The sequence below is a fragment of the Alligator sinensis genome, unplaced genomic scaffold (genome assembly GCF_000455745.1).
Source record: "Alligator sinensis unplaced genomic scaffold, ASM45574v1 scaffold1472_1, whole genome shotgun sequence".
In the NCBI taxonomy this organism is placed as follows: domain Eukaryota; kingdom Metazoa; phylum Chordata; order Crocodylia; family Alligatoridae; genus Alligator; species Alligator sinensis.
The window spans coordinates 189860-202510 of NW_005842990.1; the positions used below are offsets into that span (position 1 = coordinate 189860).

The following is a 12651-nucleotide window of genomic DNA, read 5'->3' on the forward strand; positions in this document are numbered from 1 at the left end:
GATACTTCCCCTCTATCGGGCTCTGGTCAGACCGCAGTTGGAGTACTGCGTGCAATTCTGGGCGCCGCACTTCAAGAGGGATGCGGATAACCTGGAGAGGGATGCAGATAACCTGGAGAGGGTTCAGAGAAGGGCCACTCGTATGGTTAAGGGCCTACAGACCAAGCCCTACGAGGAGAGACTAGAGAACCTGGATCTATTCAGCCTCCGCAAGAGAAGGTTGAGAGGTGACCTTGTGGCTGCCTATAAGTTCATCACGGGGGCACAGAAGGGAATTGGTGAGTATTTATTCACCAAGGCGCCCCTGGGGGTTACAAGAAATAATGGCCACAAGCTAGCAGAGAGCAGATTTGGATTGGACATTAGGAAGAACTTCTTCACAGTTAGAGTGGCCAGGGTCTGGAACGGGCTCCCAAGGGAGGTGGTGCTCTCCCCTACCCTGGGGGTCTTCAAGAGGAGGTTAGATGAGTATCTAGCTGGGGGCATTTCCTGCTTATGCAGGGGGTCAGACACAATGTTCTATTGAGGTCCCTTCCGACCCTAACATCTATGAATCTATGAAACAGCCTTTAACTGGTCCTTCTGACCCCTTGGCTTCTCTTAGCCCCTCTCCAGGCCCTCAGACCCCTCGGTCTCATGCAACCACTCCCTGGGCTACCAGGACCTTTCTGGTCCCTCATCCTGGACCCATCTTGTTCTCCACTTTTCTGAACACTCTTCAGGCCCCTCATACCCCTTGTCACTGGGCCTCACTATTCAGCTCAGGCCGCTCTTGCTGGGTGTCACTATCCAGGCCCTTGGACTTGTCTGGTCCTGCACTCCATTCCCAGTACCTTGCTGGACCCCCCAATCCCATTATACTTGCTGGGCCTCACTGTGTGGCTCAGGCCCCTCTCACTGGGCCTCTGGACTCCCTGTGGCCCACATGGTCTTCCTTGACAAGTGCTTTTCTGTTGGGGTGTGCTCCCTTAACCTTCCCCCTCCACAGGGTAACCCACAAGGCAGTGGGAGCTGAGGCTTTCCTGTGTCCCATTCTCACCTTTCCCTGGAGTGGCTCATGCATGGTATTTCATGGAGGCTACCCCATCACAGGTAGACCCACCACACCAACCAACTTCAGTAGGGTACAGTTTTAGGTCTTACCCAGGACCAGTCTTCAGGCCTACCAGATCTTGCTCATCCTTCTCTGGGCTCCCCCTAAATGTCTTACACTCTCCTGTGCTGCTAACTATCAGGCCCTATAGCGCTGGCTCCATCTCCACTCTGAATCCTCCATCCCTGGTCCCCATCTCACTCTCAGACCCCTGTCCTTGATCCCTTCTCCTCAGACAGTCTAGCACCAGCTATCAGCATCCTGGACTGCATGCCACTCAATCCCTCCCTCTCGGCTGTGCCCCCACCTCCCCAGGGACCACTGGCCTCTCCTAGGCCCTGCTTCCAGGCCAGTTGAGACGCCACGTTCCTGATTCTGGCAGTCTCTCCCAGTGGGCTATTTCACCCTTTGGTTCCTCCTGGGCCCTGGCCCAGCTCGGACCAGTCGAGGTTCGCAAGCAGCCAGCCCTCTCTTCTCTTTGGTCCACTCTCTTGGACCCCCTCTATAGATCATTTCCTCTTTCTCTTGGCTCACCCAGAGCTCCCAACAGACCTTTCTTACCACAGCCCTTTTCCTTCTCTGGGCTCATCTGGACCCCTCAATAAGCCCCTGTGCTCTGCCACACTCACTGAGTTCGCCCAGGGTCTTCCCTAGGTCTCTCACACATCTGCCCCTTCTCTCAGGGCTTGCCTAGCTCCTCAGGAGGCCCACTAACTCTCAGCCCCTTTTCCAGGGATTGCCTGGCTCCAGCTAGGCCCTTGTGCATTTGGTCCCTCACTCTCTGGGCTGGCCTGGCCTCTCAACAGGCCCAGGCACCCAGCTGCTTTCTCAGGGCTCTGGACCCTGCACTGGGTCCCCAGGAACCTCCTCCATCCCCTTAGTTCCTACCCAAACCTCCCCTTGCTGGCATTCAGGAGCAGCAGCCTTCCTGCTGCATAATGTTCCTCCACCAGCTCCCAAAATGTTACCAACAGCCCCGGTCTCAGGGTCTGGGCTTATACGCAGCCCTCCTCCAATCAGGTATCTTCCTGTCAGTCATGTGACTCCCTTGCTCAGGCCTAGCCCTAGCTGCCGGCCTCTCTAATTAGGCCTGACCCCCACCTGCCAGAGGCTCCATAGACTGCCTGACTTTTTAAAGTGGCAAGCACACCAAGTCCCCTGCCACAATTAGATAAAGACAGATTTATCCAAGTGGAAGATTAGTGCACATTTCTGAGTTTTTCTCTAAGATAACCAATAATGGCCAATACTAAAAGGTGCATATTGGAACTAGACTCTTATGTGGCAACTTACCCAATACAGGAAAACTAACAAAAATTTCCCATTTTCATAGATTGTAAGGGGCTGGAAGGGACCTCACAAGATCATCGGGTCCAGCCCCACTGCACTAGGCAGGAAAGACAACTGGGGTCAGGTGATCCCAGCAAGATGACTGTCCAGTCTCATCTTGAAGATCTGAGCGACTGCACCACCTCTGGAGGGAGTTAATTTCATAATCTGGACAACCTAACTGTGAAGAAGTTTTTCCTAGTTTTAATCCTGAAACAGTCTCCAGGAGTTTGTGACCATTACTCCTGGTTTTCTCCAACGGTGCCCTGGTGAACAGTTGTTCACCAAGCCCTTGATGTATTCCCCTGATATAGTGGTAAGCTGCTACTAAGTCCCTTCTCAGCCTTCTTTTTTTAAGGCAGAAGAGACCCAAGTCCCTCTGCCTTTTCTCATACGCCTTGCCTTGCAAGTCTCTGATCCTAGGGTGGCTCTTCTCTGGACTCTCTCAAACTTTTCCACATCTTTGCTGAAGTGCGGCGCCCAGAACTGGACACAGTACTCCAGCTGCAGTCTCACCAATGCCGAGTAAAGCAGAAGAATCACTTCCCTGGTTTTGCTCAAGATGCATCAATTGAGGCATGCCAGAGTATTGTTTGCCCTGCTGGCTACAGCATCGGACTGATGGCTCATGTTCATACTATGGTCTATTATTATCCCTAGGTCCCTTTCAGTCATGGTGCTAGTCAGTTTGGCTCCACCGAGCCTGTAGGTGTGTTAGGAATTGTTTGTCTCCAGATGGAGCACTTTACACTTCTCAATGTTGAACTTCATTTGGCTCCGATCTGCCCAACTTGCCAGTCTGTCTAGGCTGCAGATACAGGCGGACCTATTTTCAAGCGTGACCATGCTGCCCCATAACTTGGTGTTATCTGCAAACTTGGCCAGTGAGCTTTTCACCACCACATCCAAATCATTGGTGAAGATGTTAAAAAGCACTGGACCGAGCATGGACCCGAGGGACACCACTGGCCACTTCTCACCAGGATAACACAGGTCCGTTCATTAGAACTCTCTGGGTCCTACCCCACAGCCAGCTTCCTACCCACCTAACTGTCAAGTAGTTAAGCCCACAATCCTCCTATTTTCTCATGAGAATATCATGGGATACCAGATCAAAGGCCTTTTGGAAGTCTATGTATAGTGTCAACCTCTGCTCTCTTATCCAGGTGATGAGTTACCTGGTTGTAGAAGGAGATGAGATTGGTAAAACAAGACCTGCCCATGACAAAAGCCATGCTGGCTGTCATTTAGCAAACCTTAAAGTAAATGTAGATTAGCATAGCTGCCTGGTATGCAGAGTATATTTCAGGAAGGTTACACAGGCAAATACACACACGCATGCACACACTCACAAAACAGAAGATATGCATAATACAAAAACATCTTCCTTGTCTGATGTCCCTGCATCAGAGCCACAGATAAGTGCAATAATGGTAAGACAATACAGAGAACAGTAACTTTCAGAAGACTAAAAAATTTTAAACACGATGTTAAAATATAAACCCATCATTCCCAACTAACTAATACAGATATTACCATGGAAACTCTGCACTTTAGACTCTTAATAAACAATACAAACCAATACATCTGAGAATACAAGGTCTGTATGTAATCAGACCATTTAAGCATTTGGCATCTCCCCAGTCAATGACTGTTGTAAAACATATTAGTATGGTAATTGTCTCAAAGATCCTTGTAAAAGGCATAGAAAAAAGTGTAACAAAGGTTCAAGCTGTGAGACAATCTGGAGGAACTAATATCCTGCACTAAATATCAACCTGGTTAATTCAGACAAAATAAAGTGTGCTCTAATGTCTAGTTTAAAAATGCATTAATCCAAAGGGTATCAGTAATATTCTGGTGGTAGTGAAAAACATTTCTATATACTAGATTTGGAAGGAAGAAATAAACTTGCTTTAGTGTACCACAGGAACACACAAATAGCAAATAAGATGCCAGGAGTGCTCGCTAGATGAATTTATCTCTAAATTATTTTTAAAATAAATAATTAAAATTATTTAATAATGAAAGCAGTTTTCACGTATTAGATAAGTCTCAGATATGTTAAAAGGATTAACAATTAAATAATAATTAAAATAATATTAATTTGTCCTTAAGTGATAATGCCAAGAGCACATACAACATTTCAAAAGTAGCTTATTCAATTAACTCAGGTCATTTGATGCCAGACTCTTAGATAACTAGTGCGGCTAGGTTTTTGTTTAGTAGTGGGGAACTTCTGACTCCCAGTGACAAGGGGTTTAAGACAATTACAGTTAGGAAAGTCTTGTTACTAGAGGACACATTTTGATTATTAGATCAGATGAAGATATGGAAGCAATAATTTTTAAGACATTAAAAGTATTGCTGGATTGTTTCATTAAACCACACGGTATTAAAGAGTTCCCCCAAGAAATGGATAAAAAAACCCATAGCTTGAATTTGTGAAACTAATTCATTTTTTGTAAAGGCAACTATTCAAATCTTAGCTATTTTAGGAGCAATTTCTCTAAGATCAAAACGTTAGGCCTACATAACACCGGTCTGATATGGTTCTTAGTACAATGCAACTTGCACCTGAATTCTTCCAATACCATGGTACAGAAAGGTAAACTGCATATTACTATTACTGCAATATTGCAATATTTGTTACTATGTTGTTGTAGCAAATAGGGTTAAACATGATCAAAATGGCACAAACCCCATAAATCAGATCAAAATAATCAATGGCCTTATCCATTGTCAATGAGAACCAGAGTATAAGGTCACTGGCTCAAACCTATGAGAACATGGAAACAGATTACTGAAATAACAGTTGCAGAGTTGCTTTGCAATACAGTACCAATCCTATTTATTGAAGTTAATGGTTAGATACATTGACAGAGTATATCCAGTCCTAAAGCAGCATGCTAAACACAAGGATCCAAAGGTATTTTGTGCATCTGTCCATGTAAAAAAATTACAATTCAAGTGAAGACATTAAAATCTATCCCTCAAAAGCATCTCAGTTCCTTCCTCTTTGTACTAAAATAATGACATGGGCATAGGATGTGATGCCATCAATATGGGAGACAAAAATTCAGCAAGCAAAAAAATTCTAATGATTATTATGTAAAGATGTCTTAAAATATACAACACACACCAAACTTAATTGCTTCGGTTTATTACTTGACAGGCACCAGCCTATCCCCTGGAAAATGTCAAAATCAGAAAAAAACTTAGAGGATTGCAATGTAAGGGTACATCATATTGATAGATCAAGCTATCATAGAGCACCATGACTGCCCACACTGTAATAGGTGTAAGTTGTGCTCTCAGTCTCTCAGGATACTACATACTCCAAAAAAACTATGAAATCTTTAATGAAATAGATAAATTAATCCCATTTACCATCACAGATAGCAGAACAAAGAAAGATACAGGAGTTACAGGACAGTAATTCATAACAGATGTCGGGAAACATTTTTTATGCTCGCTGACATCAGAAATGTGTGGAATGGTGCAAAAAGAAAGACTGTTGAAACAAAAGGTAACAGGGTCATTCAAGAAATAGCTATAGGTGTCATTTTTGTGGTGTCTGAAGAGTGCTACTGGCTGATACGCTGAAGGCCTGGAATGAGATGCTAGCTACAAATTAGAAGCAATTTCTATTTAGGGGGGAAGATGAAGGCCCAAAATTTTAAGAAGTGCTCTATTATGGTTAATTGCTTTCCTTTGGTTCCATAAGTTTTCTTGTGTCTGTGCCTTCAAACAATGGAAGAAAAAAAGTATTGTGGTGGGTTCCCAGGTTGACTGCTAAATAACAGCTGTCCTTGACAAAACAGTGACAATGAACACAGACATGACTTATTTATAGGACTTTGAAATCCTGAAAAACGTTTTGTATGTGATTTGCAATTGGGTTATTTGCAGACATATATACGGTAGCTGTGTTTTAAGAGGGAAAAATGAAGCTAATTATAGTGATTTTAATGCTCCATGATTTTTTTCTCTCCTACGTAGGACTTGAACTCGAAAGAAATTCAATGAAAATGTCATAAATTATAAGAAACCCCACAAGATGTCAGAAATATCGAAACTATATCCTGAAGAAATGAAAAACTCAGAACAAGGAACAACCTGTGGCACCCATAATTAGGGCCTGGTGTAAATTGCAGGCCCAGCTTGTGCGGCAGCTTCTTTAATTGTGGAGTCCCCCACCCGCTGCTGATTGGCGGAGGGGCCCCGTCAGCCCCGCCACTTACTCCCAATGGCCCGAAGCCGAAAACCAGTTTTAAATATGCTGCGGTTTTTGCCTCCCGCGGCTAACTGGCAGAGGAGGGGCCCTGGCGGCCCCCACTGTTTTCTGCTGACCGGACGGGAGACAAAAACTGTGCCCATATTTAAAACCGCAGTTTTCACCTCCCAGCCATCAGAAGTGAGCAGACTGCGGAGGGGCTGATGGGGCCTCTCCGCCAATCAGCAGTGAGGGGATACGCAGGGGGATCTCCAAGATTAAAAGGAGCCACTGTGCCACGAGCTGGGCCCGCAATTTAAACCAGGTCCTACTCAGAACATCAATGAACAAGCGTAGCCTGCACTAGCGAACAGCTGTGTGGTTACCTGAAGCCCATACTCCAAACAGAGACTGAGCAAACTGTGCCGAATACAAAACTGATCCTTACTTTAAGTGTGCTGTTCTTGGCAGTCAGCTGCTGCTCCAGCTGTGAAATCTGACTGCTGGAGTTCTCACGAAGTTTGGTGAGGCTGCCCTGGAGTCGTTGAACATCTTCTACAAGCTGGGCAATTTCCCGTTCTTTAGCAGCCAGTTCCACCTCCAAGCTGGATCGTGTCAGCACCTCTATGGCCTGCTCCTAATGTAAACAGAAACAACATTAAAATATATATATGTACGTATGCCTTACGTATACATGTACAATGTACATTGATATATGATGACAAAGCTCAAATGGAGGCAGTTTGGCGAGAACAAAGCACAGGCCTGCCAGTAAGAAACAGTTTCCAATTCTGGTTCTACTACTGGCTTACTGGGTATACTTGGGGAAATTAGCTCCTTTGAGCTTGAAGTGGCTGATGTGTAAAATGGGGATCATGGAGGGAATCAATTTACCTATTTCACGCAAGTATCGAGATCCAATAGCTAATGGGTGCATCTACATGAGACGCTGCTGCGCAGTGGTTACTGTGCATTTATTTAGTACTTTTATAAGCAAGTACTAAATAAATGTGCATTAACAGGAGTTACCTCGCAGTGGTGCTAGCAAACGTATTAAGTGACACTACTGTTTAGTAGCCTAATAATGCTGCACAGTAGCGTATTAGCACTGTCCATGCTGTGACGTGCTACTGTGCAGTATTATTCGGCTACTGAGCAGTCAGCATTTTGTGTAGATGTGCCCGATGTCTATTAGTTAAGTACAGCAACTAAAGATACAAAGGATTCTATTTGGAGCTAATCATTATTATTAGTGGTAGGAGAGCTTTGCTGGCAACAAAAATCTGTGCTTAAAAACAGCACACAAAAATTGTGCTTATTTTGGAGGAATAAGGACTATAAAGAGCATGGAGGCATGCATTTTGCTACTGGAACTATACCCACCACACATTCTGGGCATCATTCCTAGAAATACTGTCCCAGAAAGTGCTACTTAAAAAAAATCTGCTTCTTGGTTGAACTTGACAACTGTTTACTGCTACATTGTCACTACGGGGAACAATGAAAATAATAATGACCCAGAATTCCTGCTTCCCTTAGGGGGAAAAATAAAAAAAAGACCAGGGTGAGAAGTAAGAGAAAAGGAGGGACGTTTTCCTGTAAATTTCTGTGTAAAAATTCTCCTTCCCAGCTCAGGCTATTCCTTCCAAATCCAAGTAGCTGGCTTTCTAGCTGCAGTAGCTCCCAGAAAAGGGATGAAAGTAGGAAGGGGAAAGAGGTCTAGCTATGCTGAACAGATAACACCTTCTGTGGAACCAGATGGGGCATGAGAGGAGTTGAATTCTACTTCCTAACCCTTGTTCTACCCTCTTTTCCCACACACTCAATATCCATTTTCTCCCTAGCACACAGTTTTTAGGCCATATCACATCTTTATTCAGTGGAACAGCTGAAAACTCCCCCCAAGAGTACCGTCACACAACCCTCTTTGCTACATTGCTGGGTAACACAGGAGTTCATTGAGAATACCATAGACATTGGTATTTTCCACAGTAAAAAATAATTAAAAATGCTCTTTCCGTATCTTTCCAACATTTAGCTTGATTCTAAATGACAACAGGAGACAGGAAAGTGGGAGCAGCAGAAACAGCATGTTGCAGGCTGCTGTTTCAAGAATCCAGAGCCACCCAACCCACACGGAAACACACGCCCAAGTTGCAACAGAATCTGCTGATCCCAGATGAGCCTCATCAGCCATCTTCGGACCCACAGACAAAGCAATCATGGAAGACAATCATCCTTGACTAAGAGGGACTGCTGATACATAAATGACTTAACACTAGTGTTGTACCTCACAGAAAGCTATACCAATGAATAGCAGTTAACAATGCTTTGCTATTACATTGAATTATGCTTTAAAACATGAAAAAGTCCTCTAATTTGTTCTCATGAAGCATCACAAATTGCATAACTGTCTAGTGCTTATGCCTGTTGAGACTAGAACAGAGGGTCAGAAATAAGATGGATAATGATCATTTTCATACTGCAATAGTTGTTATATTAAATATGAATGAAGGACAGAAGTATTACTAAATACAAGAAAGACTGAATGTTAAAATAACGATCGGACTAGGACAGAATATGGGAAAAGACAGGTAATTCAAAGTTACAGGTGATAGTCTGGATCTTTATTTATGCTTTTAGCTCTGCTTCTATTCCTGTTGACTTCAGTGAGATCATTACTAATCCCTTTTGAGAAAGGAGAGACCTAAATGTTTTTGCAGGCTTTTTTTTGTTTGTGACACAGTCAGTACAAAAGGTACTTTAATGCAGCAATGCATTCCTGTTTGATATGGAGGGATGCTTACAAGAAACAGCAGTATAATATGCATCAAGAATTGTGTGGGTTAGATTTGTAATCAGTCAACTTTCCTTTCTGTTTATTTAGTTATTTACTGAAGGTAAAACACTCCTATTGTTCATCGGATAGGCTAAAATGAAAGGAAATCCTCCTCTAAGATATGGCACCTATTAATTTAGGAAAAGCCTGAATGCAGTAATACAAGTGCCTAAAATGGTTCAACAGACAGAGGCCAGTGCAATCCACCCCCAACAACGGTGTGCTTGTTTATTTCGTTTTAAAACAGCTGACCCGCGTTTACCTAACCAGCATTTATTTACAACTATTTTTCATGGCTGAAAGAAATGTTTAACATAAGAAATAGCACAGTCTAAAGTGTATTTTTTAAAAAACTTTTTAAAGCCACTTTCTTCAAAGAGTAGGACCCTGCAGGTCATATTGCTAGAATGTCAATAATGCACTTCTTGGGTGGTTTGTTGAAATTAGTAGGCCTACAGCTTCATGCCTTCACTATGCACTGAAGACACACATTAATGGCCTATTAACACATGTGCTGTCATTTGGCATTTCTTAACTGATTCTTACCTTGTTGCAGCTTCTATCAACTTAAAAAAAAAATGTGATAGTTGCCTACACCGTGGGAACAGGAGCCAAGACCTGTCCTACTGTACAGACAGAAAGCAGAACTTACAGCTCAGCCCCAGCCCTCTACCACCTCCGACCTCAATGAAGAGCTTGTCCAACCAAAGACTAACAGAACTGCAATCCCCAGGAACACAGTTTTCTTTCAGTTAAGGTACTTTTTCAAACCAATATTTTTATAGCAAAGAGCATACATTGAACGAGTTGGCCTGCACAACTGTCAGAAACCTGTAAGAGTCGGTAAATATTTTCTCTCACCACATCAGGTGCCTTCTGGATCTGTGTAGCAAGTTGGAGAGATTTGTTAGCTGATGAGAGCTGCTCCCTTAAGGTCTCTGCCTCTCTCTGCGCCACCTCTGCCCTCTGAAGGAAATGAAAAGGGGTGAAAAGAAAAAGTACATTCAGTTTAACAACTGACAATTATTACAAGAACATTCATCAATTCATGCCTGACTGACTATAATTGATTTTCCTAAACACTCAACCTAATAAATGTTAGAAAAAAACATAGAATGTGATGGATTTTTATTTTAAACAGTACAAGGAAGAAATAATTGAGCGATTATGACAGTAATTTAACGCTAGGAGCAAGGAATCCCCTGCTGATACTAATGCTGCGGCCCACTGAATTTCCCAGACTGAATAAATACAAGTGGAAATGGAGTCTTTTTATTCAATTTCTTTCTATTCTCATAGACCAAGCAGATTTTATTGCAAAATTCCTCGTGGGAATAATTCTCATGGGCAAATGCTGAGTTAAAAGATATTCTGACCATTCTCCCTAACATCCAGACAATGTTGTGGGTTGTCTTTCTTCAGTAATTATTTGCTAAAATGTGAATTGTGAAGTTTTGTTCTTTCAGCAGGTCTATTTATTCAACAATATTTAACCCCTCATCTGACAGTCTTGCATAGATCGGTTACAGCAATTGACAGCATGAGCAGTATCAGGTAAACTCTTTGGAAGAGGGATTATCTTTTGTGCTCTTTGTTTAAATAGAATCTAGCACAATACAGGTCCTGGTCTATGACTGGGGCATTACTCCCACATAAATATATATATATATATTTTTTTAAAGCCTAGGATTCAGCAGAAAGGATGTCTACACAGGAGTTTGGGTAAAGTCTGGTGGAGCAGAAGTGACTTCAGAGGACTGATTAAGGGAAACAGCGCAGAAATCTGATTACATTTACAGCACATACCTTTTGGACTATTAAAGAGGGGGGGAAAAAAAAGATACTTATCCATTTCAATTATCACCTCTTCCTTCTGGCTTCCCAAATTAAAATTTCATTTCCTTTCCAGAACAAAGCTATTAAAATTGCCTTCCATCTGCACTATCCACATTATTCGCTTTCAGAATCTGTTTTCTGGCTCAGGCTGGGCTCCAAAAGAAACTCAAGATTTTCACATTCCCTTTCAAGACTCTGCACCCTATTGCCTCTGCCTATATCTCTAGTCTGATCTGGTATCTTTTTATTATCCCACCCCCATCTCCTTTGCTATGCTAATAATACTCTCTCTTCCTTTCCTTTTCCAGTCCCACCTTTGTGCCTTCTTTCACACTTCCCTTTACACCCAGGATAACCAGTTCCTTCCTTCTCTTCAATGCATCGCTCCTGGAAATCTAATCTCTTTCCAAGCTGATAAAAATTAACAAGACAAAGCCTATATTCATTGCCTTGATCTCTCAGAGTGCATCTGATCTCTGACTTTTTAAGCTATGGTCTACTCAGAGGAGAGACTGTGTTTTAATTTTTATCTTGTACAGCATACCATTAGCAATCAAATAATAATCTATGCTATTTTCTTGCAACCCTGTTTTAGGGAACGGTAGGAAGGAAAACTGGGCAAACAAGTTTGATTGTGGTAAATTATTTTCTCTCATTTGCATTAGACATATGTGAAAATATTTATCTAATAAATGCTAGTTAGCTACTGAAAACCAGAACAAGCTACTACACTGGTTTTTGCTTTTGAATCCAGGATTGTATAAGTAATGGGTTTTGCAGCCTTAAGCAATTCTACTGATGGCTTCCATTCACAGCAGCATTATTTAGAGAATCTATTCACTTTGCATGCAAACAAACCACAAAGGATATTTCTAATAGATGTTACATCTGCATGTACAGCATGCAGTCAGCTGCCCTTCCTTTCTGCATAGCCTCCCTAGTCACTTTAGCACATCTGTTGTAATCTAATGAATAATATTAAACAAGATTTCACAGTATCCATTGCTAAGAAGGATGAATCAACAAACTTCAGATGGTACAGCTTGAAAAATAAGGCCACGTTTTATTTATTTATTTTTTAAATTGTATGCTCCTTATGGAAAGAAGTAAATATATCTACATTTGGAAGGCATTTTGTGTAATCTTGGATGATATTTCAATATACATTTCAATCCAAACATGATAAAAGAATGTTAGGGTTGGAAAATCAAGCACTCAAAAATTAAGAAATGCCAGAAGTATGGTTTCCTTGGCAATCTTAACACACTTCCCCCATGAAGTGCTTGTGCACTTTATGATAGTTTTTAACTGCATAACAATATGCTATTGAGCTCACAT

The 12651-nt window shown here is 42.4% G+C and overlaps 1 protein-coding gene across 1 annotated transcript in view; it reads right to left on the reverse strand.

Moving 5' to 3' along the window:
• The window catches only part of CUX1 (cut like homeobox 1), a 359047-nt gene that overhangs the window by 68947 nt on the left and 277449 nt on the right, over positions 1 to 12651 (reverse strand). The window contains 2 exon segments of the mRNA XM_006036637.2: positions 7087 to 7275; positions 10339 to 10443. Of these exon segments, the coding sequence (XP_006036699.1) occupies positions 7087 to 7275; positions 10339 to 10443 (294 nt within the window).